This window comes from Astyanax mexicanus, chromosome 8 (genome assembly GCF_023375975.1).
Source record: "Astyanax mexicanus isolate ESR-SI-001 chromosome 8, AstMex3_surface, whole genome shotgun sequence".
Taxonomy (NCBI): Eukaryota; Metazoa; Chordata; class Actinopteri; order Characiformes; family Acestrorhamphidae; genus Astyanax; species Astyanax mexicanus.
In genome coordinates, this window is record NC_064415.1 from 7,163,478 (window position 1) to 7,190,751 (window position 27,274).

The window sequence follows — 27,274 nt, forward strand, 5'->3', positions numbered from 1 at the left end:
TGCCCTTTTAATGGAGGGGTAGGTTAGGGGAAGGGATAGGGCTTGTTATCCCTTCATACAGAGGGGGTATGAGAATCAATGGTAAGAAACTCAGAAATGTAAATATTTTACCTGTTAAAAGTGATGATTAGCACTATATTACAATAATTTAATGTGTAGTTTAAATTTTTTATGACCGATTTTTTTATAACAAACATAAAAAAGATTGCTAGTAGTTTGTCTCAGAAGGTAGCTAGCTAACTAACTTGACCATTCCACCTTAAATGGTGCAACAGCTGGCAGGGGCTGCAGTATTTAAGGTGGAATGGAAAAATAAAGTAAAATAAAAGTTAATCAAAGCTAATTTCAGCTCCCCGTCACAGAGAAATTAAGCAATGGACAATATTAATTCATTTCTGAACCACCTCCTTCCTTTCTGAAGACATACAATAAAGCCCTAAAATTAGCTAGTTAATCATCAGCAGCAGCTAGATTACTGAACTTTAGTGCTCCTGGTGACATATCAGGTGCTTGAAGGGTTTTCAATTCTTAAGGTGGAGGATTTTACCCCTTCTCCTTGTAACTCTGTTCTAAGGGGAGGGGTTACACTCGAAAACAAGGGGTAGGGGTTATTGGGGGAGGGCCAAGGGGTGAAATGGGATTGGGCCTTATTAGTGTGTAGTACGCAGTTGGAACACAACTGTTTTCTTCCCTCAGGCTCTAAAAGTGTCCCACTTCCTCCCGTGGATTGGAGTGTTTGTTTTCTGTGGTTATCTCACATTAATTTGCATTGGAATTTGACCTCCTTTACTTTTCTGCCTGCTTTTTTCCTTAATCAAAGGTAATAATAAAATACAGAATCCTGCTTTTGTTGGAATAACAGTCTCTACTACCATCCATAAGGCTTTTAATTGGATTTCAGAACATTGCTGTGGGGATTTGGTTGCATTCAGTGACAAGACTGATATATTAGTGAGGTCAGGATGGTGGATGATCACCACCCCATGTTATTTATCCACAACTCATCCCCAACTCAATTCTGTGCATTGGGTATTGTGCCTGTACATCTTATTTTGTCACGCCTCCTTTCAGTAGTTTAACTCTTTCACATTTGTGTTAGAATATTGCCTAATTAACATATATATATATGTAATCTTTTGACTGAAATTTGATAATCAAATATATTCTATAAAGATGTCTTCTCTCTCTCTCTCTCTCTCTCTCTCTCTCCACAGTCATGAGGTCAGCACTGCATTGTCTCCTGCTGTTCTCAGGTCAGTGGAGTTCATGATCATGTGTAAAACTCTCTGCTGCTTCATTACTGTACTGCCATGCTGATGAGAGATTTTAACCCCTACAGCTCTGTGGACTCTCTCCTTCTGTGGAACTCGTCAGTTTCGTGTGGTGAACGAAGAAAAGAACTGGACTGAAGCTCAGGAACACTGTAGAGAGAAATTCACTGATCTGGCAACCATTCAGAACCAGGAGGAAATGGATGTTTTAAAAGCTGATATCCGTGGGAAAACAGACAGTTTCTGGATTGGACTGAGACAGAATGATATGAACAGAGTAAGCAGTTGTGCTCATTTAGAGGAATAAGTGTAGTAACTATTTTCTAGTTCTAATTTTAGAAAAAAAAACAATACAAAGGAGCACTGTCTAGTTCTATTATAATTACAGACTGAAGGCCTCTATCTGTTATTTTGTTGGAGGAGTTGGTCATAATGTTGTGCTTGATCAGCGTATATTTTAATACTGAGCACATGCTAATTTGTCTTAAATTTCCAAGATGGTACCAGTAAATTTGACTGCTGTCACAACTGCTCTTTTACTTACTGCCCTCTTTATTTTCACCATGGCATTAATGACATGACATAAATCTAAAAACCAACTCAACTTTACATCGCACTCTTCCTATTTCCATGTTCTAATATGCTATTTATTATATACTATTGATTATTTCTTATTCTTTTTTTATCTTACTGTATATCTAAATTTTGTATTCTATTTTGCTTTGGATCCAAATGCCCCATTCAGTCATAACCTTGATTTATATTTTAGTTTAATCACATGCATAGTCATTTTATTCATAGCTTTGATTTAGAATGAGATCTGACAGTAAAGAGCGTTGAACTGTTTATTGATCAGGTATTAATGTGTCTCTAGAGCTGGATCTGGTCAGATGAAAGTAACTCCCCATACAGAGACTGGAAACCTGGAGAACCAAACAATAACGAGAGTGATTTCTGTGTGGAATTAAAACATGAAGATGGAGACGGCAAATGGAATGATGCAGGCTGTCACTGGAAAAAACATTTTATCTGCTATAAAGGTGAGAAATATGAGGTGATAAATGTGGTACATCTGTTAGATCTTCAGTTCATTCACTTTTAATATTTGTGCTACACTGTAAAAAACTTTAAAGCTTCCTAACAAATGGTTTGACAATCATTTACCATAATTCAATTTACTGGTGATTTATGGTGAGTACAGACAAAATATTCCCCTCTTTTTAAGTCCCAGGTTATTATAATTTTTAGCACTGTCCCAGGTTACCGTGGTTAGCGATACATTTTGATAACAACCCATTATGCAGTGTTATGTGCTTCCAAACACCATTGAAAACTGCTGAAGGGTGAAGCGGCCATCTTGGATTCTAAACTCAGGGTGCACAAAACTCCCAACTTTACAATTAGAAAATCTGACCTCCAGCTCCTTCAAAAGTTCATATTTGGAGCTAGAAAATTCCTACGTCCGAGTTCTTCTTTGCCATCAGCAGCCAGAGTCCGAGAGAGCACAACTGGTCATGTTCACTCTGAGTGGGCAGATGGCGCACTCTCCCCTTTTTACTCTCACTGTGATGCTGGTCGGCACAGACATCTGTTAGCTGGTTGTATCAGAGCTGGGGATCCAGCACTTTCCTCTGAGTGTGTTGACTGCCTTTCTGCTAAGGGAACAGTAGATGCTAGTGTTGAGTGTTAGGAGAGTCCTATAGTGAGAAATAAAGGAACTATTTAATTTAGTTGAATCTTGTTCCTCACATTTCAGAACAGGTTCCGCTCATCCTGATTAAAGAGAAGAAGACATGGAAAGAAGCTCTGAGATACTGCAGAGAGAATCATGTGGACCTGGTCTCTGTTCACACTGAGGGAATTCAGCGCTGGGTGAAGATTGTTGCCAGAAAAGCCTCCACTGATAATGTGTGGGTGGGTCTGCGTCACACCTGCACTCTGAGCTTCTGGTTCTGGGTGAGTGGAGAGTTTCTCTGCTATCAGAACTGGGCTCCAGGGAACGGGACGGGAGTGGAGGACTGCAGTAATGGAGAAAGATCAGGAGCGGTTCAGCGTGAAAGTGGGAAATGGATCAGTCTTCCACAAACCCAGACCCTCAACTTCATCTGTACTACAAAATAATACAGTATAGAGGCCTAGCTCTCTCTTTAAGTGGGCAGGATGACCTTTCCTATCCCTGCATCACTCAGTGTGATGATAGCTGATGGAAACATCTGGTAGATGCTAAAACAGAATTTGATAATTGAAAATTTGAGTAAATCTCTTCTAGTTTGACAGCACTGTGTGATACGGGGAGTCTGATATACCTATAATCTATTTCTATTTCTATAGTTAAACTCAATGTATGTATGTGAGCAGGGAAAGTAAAATGTCTCTGAATATTAAAGCCACCACAGGTTTAGCGCCTCTGCTGGCCGGTTGCAGTATGATGATTAAACAGCCCCGCCCAGTTTTATGTCTATTTCTCCTCTTAACTGTCTTTCCATCTCCAGTGTCTAATTCCAAAAGCTAGTTTTCTCTGTATTATTACCACTACTAATATTACCACATGTTTATGCTTTTATACATAGGAATGAAATGATTTGCCGATTAGCCTTAGCCGGAACAGACCGGTCGTCTGCATCACATGGAGTAGCTGAGTTAAAGTTGAGCTGTCAGATATCTAACAAGCTAATCATACTGTTATTGATTACATGATGTAATTGTGTTGTAGAGCTTAGATCAGGACCAAAAAATCGAGCCCAAGCCTGACCCGCCCCGCCCTATTAACTGTCATTATGAGCCAGAGCCTGATTTAAACCCCACTTTTTTTAGTTTTTTAAAACAGTTCAGTGCAGTAAGAAAATTTTAACTATTATAAAATATATATGAGGATATTTAAATACAAACAATACAAAAACTATACAAAGTATGAAGGTAAACTGACTGTAAATAGGAGGTAGTGTTGAGGTAGGTAGGGTTGACAGTGTTTTTGTTAGGACGAACAGTGTAGATGTCCACGTAGTAAATGGAGTAGCGCAGCTGCAAGTAGTGAACACTGCACAGACTGCGAGTGTAAACAGCATGGAGCAGCAGCGTAGAAGTAATTTGCAGTAATTTGTAATATATCAGATTAAACTGTGCCTAATCAGCAGCAGTTTAGCTCAAATAAAAGGAGTATATTTGATAGCTGGTTCGAATCGAGGACCGCTTCAGAGTTTTTTGGGGACCAGACTGAGACCACCTCCAGTAATACAAAATAAATCAAAATAAATACAAAATAAATCAGAATGTAATAGCTGGAAGTGTGATGGAAGTGTAAATGGTTTGGTAATAAAATACATTAACTGCAAGTCTGGCTCCACCTCTGCTAATCTGACAACAGGGCTAATATTTTTGGCTTAATTTCTATAGACCTATTCCATTCTATTGGGAATAAAACTACAACATCCATGCTTATATACAGCCATTGTTTTAACTGTTTTCATAACCTGTACTTTCTTAGAAAAAAATATAAATATTATAAACATCTATCTATCTTTTTAGCACAAATAATCTATGGATCCAGGTTCCACATTGACAATCCAAGGATCCAGACATAATGTAACATACAATGAAATAACACTTAAAACTAACTAGAATCAACACAGGGAAACAGCATATATATCATATCAATGTATACTATCACTTTAATTATTAAATGTAGGCAAGGTAACTCTATAGGGATTTTCACACATGCTGTATCTCTTTATCAGGACATATATATTTTAAGCTTTTTATAATAATGTATTTTATAATTAAGAGGCCTATCTGTTAAGATATGTATCAATTTGATTGCTAATGTTTTGTTTCTGACTGAAATAAACACATCTAAAGACAATAATATATTTTTGTGTTCTATTTGCATGTTGACATGAGAATCTCACTCCTCACTGAGACAATAGCTACACTATTAGGAAAGATTTCAAACCAAATCACAAATGTTCTCCTTAAAGTGGTCCTGTGGGGTCCTGAGTGTTGTAGATTTATAATAAAATCATCCAAACTATGAAGCAAAACATACTGAATTAATTAGAAAACAAAACTGTGTTATATAAACCAGTATAATTTTATACTTTAGATTCACCTTTATCTATCTTTATTTTTACTGTTTACTACATAATTCCATATGTGTCCCTTCATTGTTTTTATGTATTTAATTTTCATCTACAATGTAGAAAATGAATTAAATAAAGAAATTATTAAAAGAAAATAAACATATAATTAGTATTGTATATAAAATATCTACTTTTTGAATCACTCACAAAAAAAAATGAAAAATAGATAATAAATACAGCCCTGAAAAAAATAAGGGACCGCATAAAATCATTAATTACTTAGATTTTACCAAATTGAAAACCTCTGGAATATAATCAAGAGGAAGATGGATGATCACAAGCCATCAAACCACCAAACTGAACTGCTTGAATTTTTGCACCAGGAGTAAAGCAGCATAAAGTTATCCAAAAGCAGTGTGTAAGACTGGTGGAGGAGATGCATGAAAACTGTGATTAAAAACCAGGGTTATTCCACCAAATATTGATTTCTGAACTCTTAAAACTTTATGAACTTGTTTTCTTTGCATTATTTGAGGTCTGAAATCTCTGCATTTTTTATTTTGCTATTTCGGCCAATGTTGTCCGTAGTTTAGAGAATAAAACAACAATGTTCATTTTACTCAAACATAAACCTATAAATAGCAAAATCAGACAGCTGTATAATAAAAGTAATATATTTACTATAATAAATAAATTATAGGCAGCCAGCAGGAGGCGCGGATCTGCACTGAAACTGTTTCTCCTCTGGAATTAAAGAAGCTCATCCGGGTTATATCCACACGAAACACGCCCCCCTGCTCGCGAGGAAACAGCTGGAGATCCGTGTTTTTGCTCCGGCTCGGATCCCCGGACCCCCGCAGTAACCCTGGCCGCGCCCGCCGCCCCGCGCGCCCCGCTGCGGGAGGGCATGGTGCGCTGTATCGTGCCCGGCTGCAGCAGCTCCTGCGTGTCCGCGCGCTTCCACTGCTTCCCGCTGTACGACCGCGCGCTGTGTCGCAGTTGGCTGCGCGCGGTGCGGAGCCCGCGGTTCGGCGCGGACACGGAGCCGAGGGCGGTGGGCCAGCAGCGGCTGAAGGTCTGCAGCGAGCACTTCACCGCGGCGGATTACAGCGGCAGCTACCTGAAGCAGGACGCCGTGCCCAGCGTCTTCCCCTGGACCGGGATCCGGGCGGAGATGCTCAGCCAGCCGGCGGAGGAGCAGCAGGAGCGGGAGGAGAGGGAGGAGGAGGTGGGTCTGGTTCTGCTGCTGGAGCTCTGTCTGATAAAGGCCTGCTTATGTCTGTATTATTATTAACCTTCTATTGTTATATTGTTATACTTAATAGTTGCCTAATGCTTTTTTCTGCTTGAAAAAAAGACTGGTATATTATTATAGAGCCACAATAATAGAAATATGGAAATATTAGTATAACCTGGTGTGATAAATTTAGTTTGAGCCTGTTTTGGAATGTTTAAAACTTTTATTTGCTATATGCTATACATAACAAGACATGGCCGCCCACGACAACTGACAGATCGAGAAAGAAAAGCACTAATTAGAGACGCAGCCAAAAGACCCATGGTCACTCTGAAGGAGTTGCAGAGATCCACAGCTCAGGTGGATCAGGAGAATATGTCTAGAGGAAAATTAGAAGTTGTGTACTTGTGCACAAATCTGGCCTTTATGGAAGAGTGGATGAACTTTTTGGCCTAAATGCAATTTTATTTGCTATTTTTGGTCTGTAAACCTTACTACCATTAGGGTTGGATCTGGAAGTCTAAACTGAAACCGACTCCAGAGCATTACAACTGAATATCACAAATGTAGTGCCCCTTTTTTAGGAGGTTCAAGCCCCCCCCCTGAAAAGGAGTCCCTGCACCCCTAATAATGAAAGCATTTTTTTTGCTCTAATAAGTTAAAATGTTAAAATCTAAGAAAGTCATCATTAACAGAATTGTATGAATGAAAATGCAGCTCCCTCAAAGTGCACTAGTGTACTAGTGTTAGAGAAAGCTAGTAAACAAAAAAAAAACTTAATAAAGACCACAGAACTCACCAGACAGATCAGATATAAAGTTGTGGAGAAGAAGTTTAAAATGTGAAACTTTAAGCATCCCAAGAATGTTTAGTCCATCATTCAAAAATGGAAAAAGAATTGTACAACTGAACACCTGCCGAGACATGGCCGTCAATCCGAACTGACAGATAGAGCAAGGGGAGCACTGGTCAGAGAAGCATCCACAACTCTGGATACAGGACAATTGCTGTTCACAGCCTGGCTGAGCTTCAGCTGTTTTATGAGGAAGAATTGATAAAAATATCAGTCTTTACATGTGCAGAGCTGGTTAAGACAAACCCCAAAAGACTTGCAGCTGTAATTGCAGCGAAAGTTACTGATAAAGAGGGGCTAATTACATTTGCACATCACACTTTTTAATATTTTAATTTGATTACAATTTACTTTGTGGTGGTCTATTACTTAAAATCTCAAAAAAAAATAAACATTTAATTTTGTGGTTGTAAGCTGACAAAATGTTAAAAAAAATTGCAAGCCACTGTAAAACAGTATTAAAGTATTAACTTTTGTTGAGCAAAGGAAATTCATTATCTTCAGTGAATTTTATATTGAGAAACGGTTATAGAATATAGTATAGTATATAGTACACTATGTATTATAATAGGATTGCTTTTTCATTATGAAGCTCTCTGATGATTGTCTGTACACTGTGTGTGCTGTGAGGAAGCCAGAGGGCATTGTGAATGTGGGGCTTTGCGAATATACACTGACATGCCACAGGTCATGGGACAGGAACTGGTGTTGTGTCCCATGACTTTTTCCATCTCCCATGGAAGCTAAAGAATGCAGCGGTGCACTGTGGGATATGTGTTGGGGCTCCTGCACTGAATGTGGTCTCGCTTGTCTCTTTTAAAGCTGCAGTGGCTTACTGTTATGTTTGGGTATACTGAGTTATTCATTTTTAATGGTAATCATATAATGTAGAGTACCAGTCAAACGTTTGGACAAACCTTCTCATTCAGTGTTTTTTTTATTTAATGTATTTTCTACATTGTAGATTAATATTAAATACATAAAAATGATGGAATATAGAATCACATAGTAAACAGTAAAAAGTGTTTATCCTCCACATTAATCCCCTGATCTAAACCTGATGAGCTGAGATGGTGATTTGAGGTGATTTAATTGGGATGAGCTGGAGCTTCACAGCATGAAGGAAAAGCAGCAACTTGTTCAGTACCTCCACTGGTTGAGTAACTACATTTTTGAAAGGTTTTATAGTTGGGAAAAAAATGCTGCACAATGGAAATAGTATTTGTGGTCTCTAATGCAGATACTATTCATTTGTGGCAGTATTTGCATTGATGTAACACAGTAATGGTACAACACCAAAAAATATTAAAATACATTGAATGAGAAGGTGGTGGTCTGGTAATTTCTGTTTGGTCCTCTATTTACAGCTCTTTTTTTTGCACCAGGAGTAAGGCAGCATAAAGTTATCCAAAAGCAGTGTGTAAGACTGGTGGAGGAGAACATGATGCCAAGATGCATGAAAACTGTTATTAAAAACCAGGGTTATTCCACAAAAAATAGATTTCTGAACTGCAAATAAATGCTCTATATGACCAATATTTTTATTTGGAATTTGGTTTATTGTTTATAGAAAAAAAAAGTTCATTTTACTCAAACATATTCCTATAAATAGCAAAATCAGAGAAACTGAAGTCTTATCTCTTAATTTTTCTAGAAATGTATATTGGTTCATTATTGCAGTTCAGATATTTAAAACATTTTATAGTCAAAATAAATAAGATGGTGCTAAAATGAGCTTATGTTTTATTAATACAATCAGATTTGTATGTAAAACATTTTGTAACACCTGACATTTTTATTTATTTAAAGGAAACGTCTGACAAAGAAGAAAGTACAGGCCCGGTCCCTACCTGCTCTCAAATAAAGGAGGATCCAGCTCAGCATGGTGGGTTAAATCTGCATTAAAATGGGTCAAAAATAATCAGAACATCTCAAACCTGTTGCTGATAGTTCTGGTTGTTTTAGCCTTAAAGTTATAGTATTGTGTATTGTGCATGATGATGGATGCTCAGGTCACAAACCAACTTCTTAGAAGTTTCATGTCTGTTTCAGATCTGTTCCTTGGAACCAAGATTGTGTCTTAGTGTTTCAAGAGCATGCTGTTGGACTGACATATTTTTTTTTTCACAGAAGTTAAGATTCCTGAACCTACAGAAGACATCAGCTTCTTTAAGTAAGTCTGCTGTGATCTCTGTATGCAGATCTCTGAATCTCTGAATCCCAAAACAAATGCATTGTTTTTAGTGCCTCAGTGGTTTTCATTAGTCTTCAGCCATAATACAGTTTAGTGATGGAGCTCTACAGTTGAACAAAAATCTAATAGAAAGTCTGATGAAATAACGATCCATATAGTACATGTATTTATGTATACAGTCAGGTAAAATGTTTCTTTCTGCCTTCTTCTTTCTGGATCTGTGCATTATAAAAACAATCACTGTTCAATAGTTTAAGTAGTAATAAATATTGGGGTGTCTTAATCTTTGTATCTTTTAGTGCTGGGCGATATGGGGAAAATCATATAATCACGATATGGAATTTTTTTATATCACGATAACGATATAAATAATATCATTGCTTACTTTTTTTCCAACTTTATTTCAAAGTGACATTAAACCAAACTTTCACAAATGAGAATTACTACCTTTTAGTGCAGCAATATATTTATATATGTATTAAATGAAAACATATGAGGTAGATGCAGTAGATAATTTTTTCAAAATTATACAGGTATTTAAATTGAGTTATCAAAATAAACTCAATTAACATTTTTTTAAGTTTTAAAGCAGCGTCATGTCGCAAAACCCCAATATGAAGCTTTTTTGTGAAGATTACTTTATTACCACTTATATAAACCGAGTTTATGCAAAGTGACCACGGCAATACATTTCATCGTAGCCTACTTTATATATTTGCATGAATAATTAATGAAATTACTGTAGAAACGATATTTATCGTCATATCGCACAGCACTAGTATCTTAAATGAAAATTGTTTCCAATTGCATTTTATAAAATACCTTTAAAATACATTTCTTTAGTTGTATGTCTTCTGTTACATTACAAAAATAATGCACCAATGAATTGTTTGAATAGAATGAAGTTGTAAATGAGTGAATGTAATGGGTTTATTGGGTGCCTTTAGCCTGGATACAGTAAATAAGGCGATGGCAGGCAAGGTGATGGCGGGTTAATTGGTTAAATTATCTTTTAGAGCGTCTTAGAGGCATGTCTATCGGTGAATGATCTCTCACCAAGAGGTACACTACCCAAAAGTAACCCTTTTTGTCAAAGAGTGTACAATAACAGTATGTGTAGGTCTGAGCTACGATATTTTCCTTATAATGTTACAAAAATAACTGGAATTTCTCCTTGTTTCAGAAGTAGTGAGGTGCTGGTGAACACCCGCTGTTTGCTGGAGCTCTTTAAGTGCTGCTCGGTCTGTATGGTGGAGTGCTGCGTCACCGTTGAGGGCACTGCCAAGCTGTTCGCGGTTATCCAGGACTGCGAGAGCTGTGGGCACCACAGAGAGTGGAGGAGTCACCCCACCCCGACTGAAGAACCTGCGGAGACTTTCAGTACAGAACACACTACACACGAAGACCACGAGAAGCACTTTCCTGAAGAACACATAGACCACAAAGAGGCCTTAGATTTGTATACTGCCTCGTTCCCATTGGTAGAACTCGCACCAGGGCTTGAGGAGGAGGAGGATATCAAGGTGTGCATTTATTGTTGGCTAATCATTTGCATTATACTAGAGCAACTCAAAAAAATGTAATATTATTGAAAAAGTTACTTTATTTGAGTAATTCTGTTCAAGATGTGAAACTCATATTATATAGATGTATTAAACACAGAGTGATCTATTTTAAGCTTTTATGATTTCAGCTTACAGTCAATGAAAACCCAAAAATCAGGTTTTAGAAAATTAGAATATTATATAAGAGCAATTGGTAATTACTTTTGGCAGTGTGCCAAGTCCTGCTGAAAAATGAAATCCGCATATCCATAAAAGTTGTCAGCAGAGGGAATCATGAAGTGCTGTAAGATTTTGTGGGAAAACAAAAAAAACTGCACTGACTTTAGACTTGATAATAAAACACAGTGGATCAACACCAGCAGATGACATGTCTCTCCAAACCATCACTGATCATCAGTAAATTTTACATTTCATTTGTAAATCAAGGGAGCAGAGTCTGGAGGAAGAGTGGAGAGACACACAGTCCAAACTGCTCGAGGTCTAGTGTGAAGTTTCCACCAATCAGTGATGGTTTGGAGAGTATATAACGGGCTGGTCCTTATTAATGCTGCCTCTGATTTTATGCACAGCTTATTAATTACCATAAAAAAAAAAAACATGGCCAAAGGTGCTCTGGTAGCTCTTAAGGCGACTACACACCCGAAGTGGCAGAGGCCACATGTGTGTTTGAACTATTCTACAATTTAAATATGTTAAATAGCTTCAGATCCCTTTCTACAGGCACTTCATCTGTTGAAGTTCTCTTTGTACAGTGTATTTTGTGTTCTACAACAGACTGACTACTTGTAAAAGGTCAGGATTTACAGTCATGCAATGCTTCAGCTACATATTACGTTCAGCAAGAGTACTGCATTCTGTATTGTTCATGCATATGAACTGTTAGATAAACTCTGCCATATTTAGTTTCTAAAATTAAAGGATGCCCTGCAACTTTTGATTGCATTCACCTAGAATACAACATATATCAAATCAGATGTATAATTTGCTTTTCTTTTTTTAGACTGTGTTGGTGGTTCCTCAGCCGACTCGCCAGAGGACTAAAGAGGTGTCGATGGATAGAAAACGAACCATAGTGACCCTGAGGAACGAGAAGAAGTCAATCAGAGAAATCGGTAAAATATTAGGCGTGTCCAAATCTACTGTTGCGTACGTCCTGCGGAAGAACGCGAGCACTGGGGACATAAGTAATAGGAAACGCACCGGAAGACCGAAAAAGACGACTGACGCTGACGACCAAATAATCCTTTCTATAATGATGAAAAATCCACAAACGCCTATCCAGCAGATCCGGGACACTCTCAAGGAGGTAGGCAGGGAAGTGTCGATGACGACCATCCGCAGAAAACTGCAAATGCTCAACCACAAGATTGAAAGTGCATTTTTAAAGAATGTTCAGATGGCGGAGAAGCTTGCATCTTCTTCACCAAATTAGACATAATTAGAGTCATAATTACGGCTCTGTTATATGGTTACATTGAAGAAAATCCTTGTGTCTTTTGCCAACAAACGTCTCAACAAATGTGCATCAAATGCACGGGACGAGGTTTTGTCAGACAAAGGACTCAAATAACTGAAGTAAAAGAAATGGAAGATGTTCATCAACAAGTTACAAAGGATGATGAAGCATCCTGTATTAGTTTCTAGCTGATGAAGCTCACAGTAATTATTTAATGTGTTTTAGAGGACAGTAGTTCATATGTTTTAATGTTACGAGGCCTTTTTGGACATTTTGGAAATGTTTGGGGAAAGTTACACATGCTGAAAATGACAGAAACCCAATGGAAAAAAGAAATGATGGACAGCAAAGATTATTTATTTCACTCCTAATGAAGTCCTTCATTAGCCTTTTCGCCTTGTAAGTGAAGCTTGAACTTGACACTACTGAAGTTAGTGTTGCATTTTGGATGGTTGCTGGTGTGGAGAAATATGAGGTCATTGGAGGACAATGACCGGTTCTCTAGTGGTACTGGAGATTCATAAGCTAAATAGGTATATAGGTAGTTATGTACACATGTACACACACACACACTTTACTTAAGGACACTCAACCTCAAACTGTGGACGTCTTGTGTATCTTTCCAGCTCACACCCTAATCAATATAATGGTTGCACAAAATAAAAGGTTAAAAAGAAACAAAACGTAAAATAATGATCATACCAGACTGTTTGTATGACTGTGACCGAGTGCTGCATGCTCTGTATGTATGTGGGAGAGGATAGATGCCTGTTAGCATGTGAATGTTTTCGAGGTGCTAGATTTCAGCAGCATCAATACCTTTTGTGCCTGTATTGCCACTGTTTTATAATACATTTATTTATGAAAAAAAAACACGACAGAACAATCTCTTTTCTTTCTTTCATCACTGTTTAAACCAGTTCAATGCTGAACACAACAGAATGTAATAAGGCTGTGTTTACATAGCAGGTGAATAAGGGGCAAATCCAGTATTTTTTGTTGTTTGTGTGAATGTGAATAGCAAAAAAACACAAAAATCTGATATTTTCAGCTCTGATTTGGTCTGAAAGTCTGAAAGTTTTCACACCAGCACTATTTGGTCCTGTTAAAACCAGAGGTGGAAAGTAATGAAATACATTTACTCAAGTTACTGTAATTGAGTAGATTTTATGAGTAATTTGTAATTTTTAAAGTAGTTTTTAAAATAGGTAATTTTACTTTTACTCAAGTACATTTTGAGACAAGTAATTTACTTTCCTACATTGGAAAACTCCCCATTACTGAGTAAAAAAAATGCTGGGGGGGGGGGGCAATTGTCTGAATTAAAAAAAAATGGCACCATTGGCATCATTAAACAATAAAAAAAACATGTAAACAGCAGTTAAAGCACAGCAATAGCAAGTTAAAAAATAATATTGAACTATAAAACTATAAAAAATACAGTTTATAGTCACCTATATGACCATAACTTTTTAATAGTAAAGAAAAAATGGATCATAGAAACCTATGCCACTTGTTTTATGGGGTGGTCTGAACAAATACTGCCTGAAAGGTCCAAATTATTATGTGGAATAATAGTTCATTAAAATTTTATAATTTAATTTATAATTTGTTTTTACTTTTTTTACATCAAATAATTAAAAGTAACTATGTAACTTTTACTCAAAGTTCATTTTAAAGTACTTTTTACTTTTACTCGAGTAGACTTTTAGATGGGTACTTTTACTTGAGTAGAATTTTAGCAAAATAAAGATACTTTTACTTAATTACAATTTTTAGTACTTTTTCCACCTCTGGTTAAAACAGACTCTGTTCCGTTAGGGCGTTTTCACACCTGTAGTTGGTTTCTCTGGTCCGAATCAGTTAATGAGTTTGTTTACTTGGAGCGTTTTCTCGCTCTGTTCGGTCTGGTTTCACATAGGCATAAATGCAATCGCACCAAAATGCGCATCAATAAACCACGCGAGCAGCCCGTGTCCTCTGATTGGTCAGAGCTGTCTGACACGGGAGTACATTAAATATAAATATACGAAAAAGTAAATACAGCGAGAAGATTTTGTGTTCCAGCGCAAACATCTGTGCTTTAACACCGAACGCTGAAACGCTGCGCTTTCAAACACAGTGTTTCTACGTGCAGCGCAGATTTATACATAATAAACAGAGTCACGCGGCTGTGAGCAGTGAATGCAGCGCAGACGGCGTGTGCATGGACACAGTGTTTGTTCACAGCTGTGGTAATTAGCGTTATCTGGCTAATATATCAGTTTAAACTGTGCTTGCTTTATCAGCAGTTTAGCTCAAATAAATTATATAAATTATATTTAATAGCTGGATCCGATCAAGACCAGATCACGTTCTCACCACAAGCGAACCGCTCCAGAGTTCAAACAGTGCGATGACTGTTTTCACACCTGCTCAATCGAACCGCACATAAGTTACAAACGGACCAGAGTTCGTTTTAACCGGACCAAATAGTGCTGGTGTGAAAACGCCCTTAGTGCGGTTTGATTGAGCAGGTGTAAAAACAAGGTGTAATCGCACTCGGGTGCGCATCCCGAATTAACTCTGGAGAGGTTAGCTTGTGGTGAGAAATGTAATCTAGTCTAAATTCAACCCAGATATTAAATATAGTGAATTTATTTGAGCTAAACTGCTGATAAGGCGCAGTTTAATCTGATAATAGCCTAAAAACACTGATTACCAAAACTATGAACAAACGCAGTCTCCTCTTTTTTTTGTATATTTATACGCCAGACAGCTCTGACTAAGGACACAGCCTGCTCGCGTGCTTATTAGTGCACATTTTGGTGCGTTTAGACTTATGCCTGTGTAAAACCAGACCAAACAGAGGGAGAAAACGCTCCAAGTAAACAAACTCATCGACTGATTCGGACCAGAGAAACCAACTACAGGTGTAAAAAACACCTGAGTGACAATGTGTTTTTGTTTAGCAGATTGACAAATTGACAAAAATGGAAAATATGACACTCATGAAATATTTCTCTTATTAGGAAACATCCTATTATCTCTGGATAGTGCTCTACTTCTCAGTCTCAGTACTGTTCAAAATATCAATAATTCAGTTTTTAGTGAAAACCTCCATAATGAAGGTACATTCAGTCTCTTTATGATGCAGCAACAATCAAAATATACACATCATATCTAAGGAAATACGAGTCTAAAACCATTTAATATCCACCTCCGCTCAGAGCACTACCATGTGGATGACCTTGCCACTTCCCAGTCTCTGTCTGAGGCGAACCTGAATAATGGTAGCGCAGCAGGTGGTTCTTCAGGCTGACGTTGTGGTTGAAACACTCTCCACACTGCTCACACATGAAGGGCTTCTCTCCGGTGTGGAGACGCATGTGAGAGCTGAGGTTTCCGATCTGGTTGAAGGAGCGATCGCACACGTGGCACCTGAAGGGTTTTTCTCCAGAGTGGATGAGCTTGTGTCTCTTCAGCATTATAATGTCTCTAAATCTCTTCCCACAGGTGTCGCAGGCGTACTTATAGGGGCCTCTGTGGAGCTTAAGGTGGCTGTTGCGTTTGTGAATGTTATCGAATCTCTCCGGGCAGTCTGGACAGCTGTAGGGCTCTTTCTCTTTCGGATGGGTTTGTTCGTGCTCCAGTTTTGAAGGCCTGTTCTTGAAGAGCTTTAAGCAGTACTTGCATGGGTGGTCTGCATCTTTATGGAGTTTACTGAAGTGTCTTTTTAGGCCGATCTCAGTGAGGAATCGTTTTCCACACTCCGGACAGACTATATGTTTGATTTTTTCACATTTGTGATCTTTTCTACCCATAGATGTTGGTTCTGCTAGGATAAACTTACCACATTCCTGGCAGGGCTTGTGAAACGGTTTGGCTTCATGCTTCTTTTCAGCATGTTTCTGAAAGCTGGTAAAGTCGTTAAAGTGCACAACAAGGTTTTCAAAGTTTCGCATCTCGATATGGTCGCCAGCACCACACTGAGCACAGGCGTAGACTTTTTTGTGGCGACTGACTGAACAGGAGAGCATAGCGTCCGTCCTACAGACCTCACACCAAACCACAACTTTGCCTTTACTATCTTCTATCAAATAGCTAAAGAGATCTTCATCCATGGATATGTCTGCATCTGCAGCCATATCGTCTAAACGTGGTTCCCACTCATCTGAACTATCTTGTCTCTTAGACTTGCCTCTCTTACCCGTGTCCTTTTTCTCCTCCTCGTCCACGCCAAAGAGATCTTCATCCATGGAAAAGTCAGAATCTACAGCCAGTTCATAAAAGCTGCCCTGATTCTTAGCCTTCCTCATCCTGGTGTTCCTTTTCTCAGGCTCCTTATCAACCACAGTGATAAGACCATCACAATCATCATCATCCTTGGATCTATCAGAGACTGCAGCCACTGCAACCCCTTCATCCATACTTTTAGCCTCTTTTAGCCTCCGAGGCCCCACCTTTCCCATGTCCCTGGTACCCACCTCCTTCATAATGAACACACCTTCATCCTTGGATACATCAGTAGATACATCAGCAGATACTTCAGCAGATACTTCAGCATCTGCAGCCACGTCCACATCCATCTGATCCTGCCTCCTGTTCTCCCTCTCTCCCGAATCAGTTTTCTCCACCTCTTCCAAAATAAAGACACCCTCATCCCTGGGTACATCAGAGTCTGCAGCCCCTTCATCCACACTGTCCCAACTTTCAGACCTTCTCTTTCTGTTTCCACTACTCTTTTTCTGCGCCTCTTCCAATTCCCTCGTTTTCTCGTCTTTCTTTGGTAAATACGATCCGTCCTTCTTGATGAACACTTGATCACAGTTTTGATCAGTGCCTTCGTTATCTGAGGACACGATCTGGATCATGACCTGTAAGTTATAGAAAGCACGTTTTAGCCATATTTTAGCCATATTTAGCCATATTTTATGTTAAGTTTTTCTGGCTGCTACACACTACCAAAAGTATGCATGTGCTTTCTAAAATGATCCTTGAGGATAAATATATGAAGTTGACAATAAGTTACACAAGAGCCAATATTTTCACTGCTTTGGGTCCTGTTCTTGTCCTGATATTGCCTCCAACAGCAGTGTGGAACTTGGTACTGAGTGCTACTTGACTTGGTCGGCTCTACCAGAGCAGACATTTTACAAAATGCCCTACTGTAAAGTAATCCTATAAAAGCACCACACTAAAAATCATTGGGATCTTTAAGATGACACATTTGTGCTTGAAATGAAGTTTTCATATATACTTAGCAATGGGTGTTGCTTAGTGCTGGGCGATTTTTACAATTAATTTGATTAATTCAAATGACAGCTTTAATGACTGAGCTTGTACTGAAAAAAGTTTCAGCACTTTCGACACAAACACCCGGTGGGATAAAGCATATATTTAGCTAGAAATAAATCCTACCGTTTCTAAAAACTGCAACGTCATCGGTCTCCGGTGAGGATTCGTGATTAATTATGGAAAAAAATAATTTCTCCTTCAAAGTTTCTTTTGTGACTTATTTAGTGTGTTATTTCCCAATTTTCAGTCTCAACTTTAAGCTTTATAGCAATGATTCAAAATGTTGTTTATAAACCCATTTGTTCGTATCACATGCTGACCTCATGTACACATAGCCACAGAGAAACTCACACACACATGCATTCTACAGTACATCAATGCTCACCTCATCTTCATCCTCACCCCCAGGCTCTGAGGACTGTTCTTTCTCTGGGTACGTAGGTGCATCCTCATCCTCATGGTCTTCTTGAATTATTTCCTCCTGCTGTTTGTTTTCTATTTTAAAGGCTCCTACAGCTTCACCAGCAGGAGTTGGGTGACTCCTCCACTGCTTGTGGAACCCACAGCTCTGACACTCCTGAGTTACTGAAAACAGCCTCTCGTGGCCCTCGATGGTAATACAGCACTCAATCTGACAGAGCCAGCAGTACTGGAAGAGCTCCAGCAAACACTGGGTGTTCACCAAAACCTCATTACTCCTGAAAATAAGAAGAAATAAATGATTATGTAACTCAGTATGACAATTATATATTTTCAAAATGCTTGTGAACAAGCAATGTAATAGCCTCTTACTTAAAAACACTAGTTCCTTGGTTTGTTTGAAGACTCTTGACAGCTGTGGAAGGATGTAAATCACACGATTAACCTTATTTGTCCAATCAGAAATAAACTGTGGTTAAATCTCATTATCCTATTGTAGTCTGTATAATACTAATTAGTCTAATATAGTGCTATGTTCCATAGAAACCAAATAACCTGCAAGATATCCCCTGCATTTAATGTGGACCTGATTTCTTCCAGAGTCGCAATTTTAGCCAAACACCACCGGTTGGATCATTACCACTCACTGCACTGTCCACTATGAGTGATAATATCAGCCTTCAACAGATTGAGGAATGTTGAATACCTACACATCTTCAGAAATGGAAAGTCCCATCCGTGTGCACCCACTACCAGACCTCACTTCAACTCCCAAACTCACGACAATTAATCTATAACAACTCTCCTTTACACGTCCTCCATTTATGCTCCTTAAATTGGCCAAATAAAATACAAACAGATATACTGATTAACCAACAACAGTGACAACAGTGACCTGTTCTGCTGTTGAATAATGATAATATCTTTAATTTCTTCCTACCTTTACGCCATGGTTTCACTTCCACCTCCGAATATACTGAGAGCTGAGTAGGTGTACCAGGTTTTTCAGTAAGTGCCTTCAAATAAAGGATACAGGACTATATTAGGCATTGCAAATATAATCACTACAGCAATTATATGAGGTATTCTGAGGGATATTGCAAATGGCCTTTACAGCGGACAGAAACAGCTGGAATTTCTGCTTTTCCGCAGAATTCATATTGCAATCTGTTTTCCTATCCTATCTATTTGTTTGTGCTCATCAGTCAACTTATCATGATTTAATTTCAAGATGAAAGTGCCAGAGGACTACCTCAAGGTGTAAACCATTTTTTTTAATAAACTACTTGTGCACATTTAAAGTTCTCAGAGCCTCATTTTATGGGCCAGGCCCTCAGATTTCTACCAATAAAGTATGGAGCTTGTTGACAGTGTAAAAATAGCCATTTCTTTTGCATGAGCAACACTATGCCCCATTCAGCTAAAAGCTATGTATTACGGAATGCTAGGGGTGAATGGATGTCGTAGGCTAGCTCTCTTTTAAACCGGATTTCTCCTTAAAATAAAATGCCAATATGTCTCCCTGATCAGGATAGTGCTAGATCCATAGTCAACATGGAATACTGAAAAGAGCATCATTCCATCAGAGGGTAGCACACTCACACCCCCATTCATTCTTGTATTTACTCCTACAGGCAACTCCTACAGGCTCCTTGCAGCTTTTCTGAAGTTCAATAAATACATTAAATGCCTATTATAAAAACACACATAAACACCTGTCCACAGGTGCAGCAACATATTTAAAAAAAACTTTTCCTCACTGACACTGACAGAAACACAATACCAAGTTTTTAAATCCATTTATTTAATTTATTTATTCCTCCTCGTCAGTACCTGGCAGATAATTTCACATTATCTATCATGTGTCACATATCTACCATTTATTTTAATTAGCTTTTGACCATTCAGCTTCTGACCAGTCTGTGATTACAGCTTTGTTTTGGTCAGTTCTACACCTTTGTACAGAACAGAGTTGGCTAACTAGCTCATATTTTCCATAGTTATAAAATAGAGACACTATTTAAAGTCTAAAATACCTAATTCCCTGCACATTTAACTAGTTATCTAGTTAACAGAAACACAATACCAGAGTTACATATGCATATCTTTAATTCATTCCTCGTCAATATCCAACAGATTTGCTGACATATTTACCATTTAAAATGTACAGATTATTACTTTAATTATTTTGTTTTTGACCATTTAGTTTCCGACCATTTAAAAAAAGAAGTTAATAAATACATCAAATATCTAAAATCAACACATTTAAAAACACCAGCCCAGCATGAGTATCTGGCAGATTTGCTGATATTATAGTTATGATGTATCGTCTACCATGTATAACATACTGGTTTTTGATTATTTTAATTAGTCTTTAGCCCTATCGGGATGGGATTATTTACTCAGGGGGAAGGCTATGAAAAATATTTCACACTTCTTCTCGATGATAAAACTCTTGCATCCAGACTGCAATTTAAAGGCGGACCAGTGAGTTTTTAGGCTTTCTTGGTCACGCGACATTGCATTCAGTGGACAAATAGCTATTTTATTAAACGCCAGGGGCCAGTTTTTCGAAACATATCTGAATCTTGTATTAAAATTTGGAATAAATTTGTCTTTAAATAATAAGTTAACCGAATGTGAACCACAGTTTATTGTTCTGTTAACTTTAAATGGGAGTTCAATGAACATTGTATGGTCATTCAAACAGCCCAGAATTTAACAGATATTTCTACAATGTAACCAAAGCTGATTAGTATTATTTAAATATTGGCATTGATAAAAAAAATGTATAGCAATTGGATTACTAAACCTTTTATTTATTAAGAGAGTAGATGAGAATAAATGTATTTTGTCCAATAAAGTGGTTTATTAATTCGATCCCTTTTGCAATAACAGTAAATTTTAAAATAATATTTGTCCAGCAGATGGTCAGATTAGTAAGATCTAGAAATCCTTATCATGTGATATGTGGACCAATGTTATCCAGTCTGAAAATGTTCTGGAAAAACTGGGACAACATCTGTGAGATCATTTAGATTATTGATAGAAAAAGGTGGAATCTAATTATCCAGACAATTTGGATAAGAATGTAAAGCTTTGAAAAACTGGCCCCAGGTGGCGAAACTCAGAGATGTGCGTCCGGATGGGACTAAAATTACCGGAGGAACAGCGAAAAACAGTAGGTAATTCAGCCTGTTGTATTCTTAAGAGGATGTCTGAGAAAAACACATACATGGTTGTTCTTGACGGGAATAAAATTACAGAAAGAATATTACCTCAGAACCCCCTAATAAACTAATCCCGTCCAGTTAAGTTAGAAATTGTGCTTAGTTAGTTTCTGACCTGTCTTTGATTAAAGATTAGTTTTTTGCTCAGTTCTACATTTTTGTACAAGAAAAGTTAGCTAACCAGCTTACATTTTTCATAGTTGTACAATAGAGACACTATTTAAAGCTTTAAATACCTAATTTACTCCAAATTTAACTAGTTGTCTAGCTAGCTAGCTAGTGGAGATAGCTTGCTAATATATGAAGCTAACTAACAAACAAGTAAGTTATTGGAAGCCTGGATACTGGTTAGCACGATGCTAAAAGGCTAACTGTAAGCTTAAATTATAATAAACTGTCCTGAAACTGTGTAAATTAGGGTAAAATATGGGAATTTAAGATGTTTTCCACGCTGTAAGACGTTAAAAGTGGGCATTCAGAGCTGTGGAAGGTCTCCAGGTGTTCAGTAGGCACCAAACCCCAGGTTAGCATGTTTAGCATGTTTAGCTAACCGCTAAAGGAGCCCCGTGTTTACCTCCTCCGCGGTTCCTCTGCTCGGAGCTCCGGGAGCGCAGGAGAACACGGAGGGGACGGCCGCGGAGTTCAGGGCGTTGTTTAAGGAGCGTTCCCGGTAATCCTCCGGGCAGAAGTGGTCGCTGCAGACCCGCAGGTGCTTCACACTCTCCCGGTTAAGGATCTCTGTGGAGGAGAGTCTGTGCTTCATCACAATCAGCCACAGCCTGCAGATGTTCAGGTCTTTGGGGAACCTGTGGAAGCGCTTGGTGCTCCGCTTGGCCTCGCTCCTGCAGCCCGGCACGCAGCAGTGGTTGACCATCTTCAGGGCTCTGGTCCCCGGCCAGCTCAGGCTCCTCCACCCGCTGCAGCTGCTGCTGCTGATCCACAGGCTGGAGATCAGATCAGCAGCCCTGCTGGGCTTCACTGCAGCCAAAGAGTAAAGAAGCCTAACAGGTAAAACTCTGCTGTGATGTTGGCAACAGTCTGTAGATGGCGCTTATGATATATCTTTTACTCCCCATTCCATTCTATTTCTCCCAATTACTACTAGTGCATCTCTAAAATTTAGAATATAATTGAAAAGTTATTTTAATTTTGTCTTTTATTGTTGATGATTATGACGTTCAACCAATGAAAACCCAAAAATCAGTGTCTCAGAAAATTATAAAATTATATAAGACCAATTGGTACTTTTGGCAAAGTCCTGCAGGAAAATTAAATCCACATTCCATAAACGTTTTCAGCAGAGGGAAGCATGGAGTGCTGTAAGATTTTCTGGGAAAACAAAACTGCACTCACTTTGGACTGGATATAACATAGTCTATGACAACACCAGCAGATGACACGTCTCTCCAAACCATCACTGATCATCAGTAAATTTTACATTTCATTTGTAAATGAAGGGAGCAGAGTCTGGAGGAAGAGTGGAGAGACACACAGTCCAAACTGCTCGAGGTCTAGTGTGAAGTTTCCACCAATCAGTGATGGTTTGGAGAGACATGTCATCTGCTGGTGTTGATCCACTGTGTTTTATTATCAAGTCTAAAGTCAGTGCAGTTTTGTTTTCCCACAAAATCTTACAGCATTTCATGCTTCCCTCTGCTGACAATTTTTGTCACATCTGCTGTCCTAAGGATGATGCAGTTCCAGTCTTTACTGAATTCTTGGAAATACTAAATTATTTGAACGTATAAAAATTGTGTGGAATGTTATTTGGTCTTCATGAATTCTGAATGATATAATCACTAGAAACACATTTACTGCACTCAGCGTATCTCCATTTAATTTCCTGTACCTCTACTGAAGGATATTATTAACCTCATGGGTATTTATACAGTAATTTACTCTGCAATATATTTTAATATGTAATTGACATTGCTTTGTATAAATCAGTTTTCACTTCACATTATTTTCACATTATTTTATAAAAAATCAATTAGAATAATATATTACATAAAAAAATCAGTAAATTTTTAATTCCTATAAATCATTAGGCCATTTAGGCCATCCCTGCAAGACTACAAGGGTATAATGGTTATTCCTTGTAATATTCTTTACATTGTTCTGCTGTATCTGTTTATCTAAAAGTTTATAGTACGTCTGTAACACCTGGCTCTGTATGACTTTGTTATAAGGCTCTCCTAAAGATGCCCAAATATAAATAATAAATATAAAATAAGGTTGTTTTTTAAAATACATTTTCGGTAGTATGGAGGTTCATTAAGTGTTTTTTTCCTAAACCTGGTAGAGCAGCACATGTAAACTAATTTAAATGAGCCAATGTTCTTCATGTTTTAGTCATACAATAATGGGATAATTACTAAAACATTGATTAGTTAAGAAGCAGAAAGAACTACATGCTCTTAACCCTCTATTTGGTTTTATGCCTATATAGTTTAAACTGCAGATTTCATTGGCTGATATCGGTCTCCTCCCCATAGTATGAAAACCACACCCTGTATGTTTAGAGATGATGTCCTGCTGTCTTACTGCTCTATGAGTGATATTCTCTTTTAGACCAACAGGACACTGTCACTCTTATCCTTTCAGAAGGTTGTTTCTGGAACACAGGTATGTTAAATAATAATAATAATAATAATAATAATAATAATAATAATAATAATAATAATAATAAAACTTTTGTCTTTTCATTATTCTATTTTTTTTACCATAGCTTAGTTAGTTCATGAGATAAGTGTCAGTAAAATTTAGGGGGGAAAGAGTTGAAAAAAAAATCTGACCTTTTGTTCAAATGCAAAAATACATTTATAATAGTACAATAAAGACAAAATTAAATATATTACATATGTTCCTAGAAGTCAATCGTTACTTTTAATAAAAAAAAAAATACAATTCCCTTAGAGAATCTTTATGGACTATTATTGTTAATGTTGTTATCAAGATTCCTCCTATCTGAACACTGTCAGTCCTTTACATGTTTAATATAACTTTTATTTAAAATAATAGATAAATTAATAGTTATCAATTCTTTAAACAGGACATTGAGCTGCATCAAGAGATTTGTATCAAACTTCAGAACTTCAACATTATGGCTCACAGGTGAGTGAACCAATAAGATGAATGATTTTTAAGCAATGATATCTCTGTGCTCAGTTAATCCAAAGTGATATAAAGTATAAATATATGAGTATAATATAGAAGTTGTACATGCTTATCTTCTAAAACACAGTAGTTTTGGCAGAGAAATTTCAAATTCAAAAATATAATTTAAAAACAAGATAGTACTTTTCAAGATAATAATTTTCCTTCATATAATTCATGTTTTTGGATTCAGCACATCACAAGAGAAGTCATGGACTGTAGGTGATTTAATGAAGAAGAGTGAGTTAATCAGAGAAGGTACACCTGCACGGTATCGTCTGCTCACAACCAGAAGTAATCTAGATGAAAGTGGTAAGATCAGAAAATGGACATTTGGACAGCGAGAAATCAACACTCAAAACAAGATCATACTGCTGGTGGGAGAAACTGGAACAGGCAAGACCACTCTGATCAACACCATAGTGAACTACACACTCGGAGTGAAGTTTGAGGATCATGTGTGGTTTGAGATCACAGAAGATTCTCAGAATCAAACAAAAGATCAGACTGAATCTCAAACAACTGAAATTACAGTCTATGAGGTTTTAATCCAAAACAGTCAAGTCTCTGTTACCATCATTGACACTCCAGGTTACGGAGACACCAGAGGAAAAGAGTATGACATACAGATCGCTGACAATTTGAGAAAACTATTTAAAAACGACACAGGAGTGAAAGAAATAGATGCAGTGTGTCTGGTAGTGAAGGCATCTGATAATCGTCTCTCTGACAGACAGAATTACATTTTTGATGCACTTCTGTCTCTGTTTGGTAAAGACATAGAGGAAAACATTGTGATTTTTGCAACACATTCAGATGGAGGAACCCCAACAAATGTAATTTCTGCCATCAAGAAAATGAAGATCCCCTGCAAGAAAACTGATCCATATATATTTAACAACCGCCAAGCTGAGGACCAGACAAAGAATGGTACATTATATAAAGAAAGTTGGAAAGGCACAGAGAAAAATCTAACAGACTTCTTTACGTCTCTGAAAGATCAGAAAAGAACAAGCTTATATATGACTGAAAGTGTTCTGACAGAGCAAATTCGGCTTAAAGCCTGTGTTTCTAATCTACGTGAACGCATTGAGTTAAAGGAGAGTAAACATAAAGAGCTGGTTCAGATTCAGGAAGCCCTCAAACAAAACCAAATGCAGAGAAATGTGAACTTGCCTTTTAACGTTACGAAATATTACAAAGAGAAAGTAACTACTGAAAACGCTTCATGGTGGGACAGAAAGGCAACCTGTTGCTCTGTCTGTAAAGAGAACTGCCATGAGTCCAACTGCTGGTGTGCCATCAATCCTAAATTGTGTGAAGTGATGAAAGACGGGCACTGCACTGTGTGTACAGGAAAGTGTCACCACAGTAAACACATCAGAGAGAAGAAGAAATATGTTATCAAGAGTAAAAATGACACAATGACGTACACTGATCTGATCAAATTTCAGGAAAGTACTGACATGGCTTCAGAAGATACCTTTTTAGTGGAGCTGGAAGAAACTGAAAACAAAAACAAAAGTAACATGAAGACCAAGGAAGAGATCAGGATTGAGGAGAGACTGAAGGCAGAACTGATCGAAATTGAAAAAGATAAGACTCGACTGGTGGAAGAAGCCTGGACCACCATCATTAAACTGTCTAAGATCACCTTAAAACCAGACAATGACTTCATTGTTAAGTCCTTAGAATTTGTGCTCCCTCGGGCTAAGGAAAATGAAGATCCCAGCTGGGTTCAGAAACTGGAGAAACTGAGCTATTGTGGGGAACAGGATACTGAGCTCTAAAAAAAAAAAAGGATCAAGATCTAGTCTGCAACAATGTGGGAATCACAGCTTAATCAAACCATACATTATATAAAGAATGGATACAAATTGATTACACTAGAAAACGTTAAATGTACATATTATTGATTTGCTGTATATTTGAAGAATGGCTAAATCATTTTCTTGTTTGTTCATTACTGTTTATTTCAGTCTGGCAGACTAGACTCTAGCAGCTAGAAGCAGGCATTTGTACACTTCTGTTTAAAACAAAACACCACGCAGGTTTACGGCAAGCTTGTGTAGCTCTTAACTCATACAGAAAGGGATCAAATTTATACATTCAGATTTCTTGAGAAATCAAAGTTATTGACGATGGTACACTAGAGAAACTCACCATTGATCTTATTGTGTTTTTTTTGTAATGTTAATTATTTCATAGTTGTTTTTACATGTGTTAATGGTTTCTGGGCTCTGTGGATTGTTAATGTGCCCTTTGGATTATTAATGGGCTCTGTGGATTAGGGAAGAGGAATGTTATTGTTTAATCCACCTTCTACTTAACTCATATAAAAAGTATGTAGTGATATGTAATGAATTGCCACTCAAGACAGTTTTGTAAAGAACTGTACAAGCATGCAGATATATAACTGTATAAATAAATGAATTACAATGTGTTCAAGATCTAACAGACTTCTGTTACTGCAATGAGGCATCTTATGCCGAGTAGACAAAACATGAAATGTTTCATACTGTGTGTACAATCAAATAAA

At 37.7% G+C, this 27,274-nt stretch overlaps 3 protein-coding genes across 3 annotated transcripts; 2 read left to right on the forward strand and 1 right to left on the reverse strand.

Annotated features, from left to right (window-relative positions):
• Positions 1-6,130: 6,130 nt before the first annotated feature.
• Positions 6,131-13,499, forward strand: LOC103022935 (uncharacterized). The gene is made up of 5 exons (XM_007238838.4): positions 6,131-6,575; positions 9,247-9,322; positions 9,568-9,610; positions 10,815-11,154; positions 12,197-13,499. The coding sequence occupies exons 1-5, from the start codon at positions 6,255-6,257 to the stop codon at positions 12,626-12,628; spliced, it is 1,212 nt and encodes a 403-aa protein (XP_007238900.3). The 5' UTR covers positions 6,131-6,254; the 3' UTR covers positions 12,629-13,499.
• A 17-nt stretch (positions 13,500-13,516) lies between these two features.
• LOC103026059 (zinc finger protein 37) lies at positions 13,517-22,481 on the reverse strand. The gene is made up of 5 exons (XM_049482883.1): positions 22,154-22,481; positions 19,290-19,365; positions 18,722-18,764; positions 18,315-18,627; positions 13,517-17,508 (listed from the first exon to the last, which is right to left on the reverse strand). Exons 1-5 carry the CDS (start codon positions 22,451-22,453, stop codon positions 15,841-15,843), a joined length of 2,400 nt encoding a protein of 799 aa, XP_049338840.1. The 5' UTR covers positions 22,454-22,481; the 3' UTR covers positions 13,517-15,840.
• Positions 22,482-22,500: 19 nt separating this feature from the next.
• On the forward strand, positions 22,501-27,274 carry LOC103026379 (uncharacterized). Its single transcript, XM_007238849.4, has 4 exons — positions 22,501-22,587; positions 24,151-24,204; positions 24,632-24,693; positions 24,929-27,274. Exons 3-4 carry the CDS (start codon positions 24,683-24,685, stop codon positions 26,523-26,525), a joined length of 1,608 nt encoding a protein of 535 aa, XP_007238911.3. The 5' UTR covers positions 22,501-22,587; positions 24,151-24,204; positions 24,632-24,682; the 3' UTR covers positions 26,526-27,274.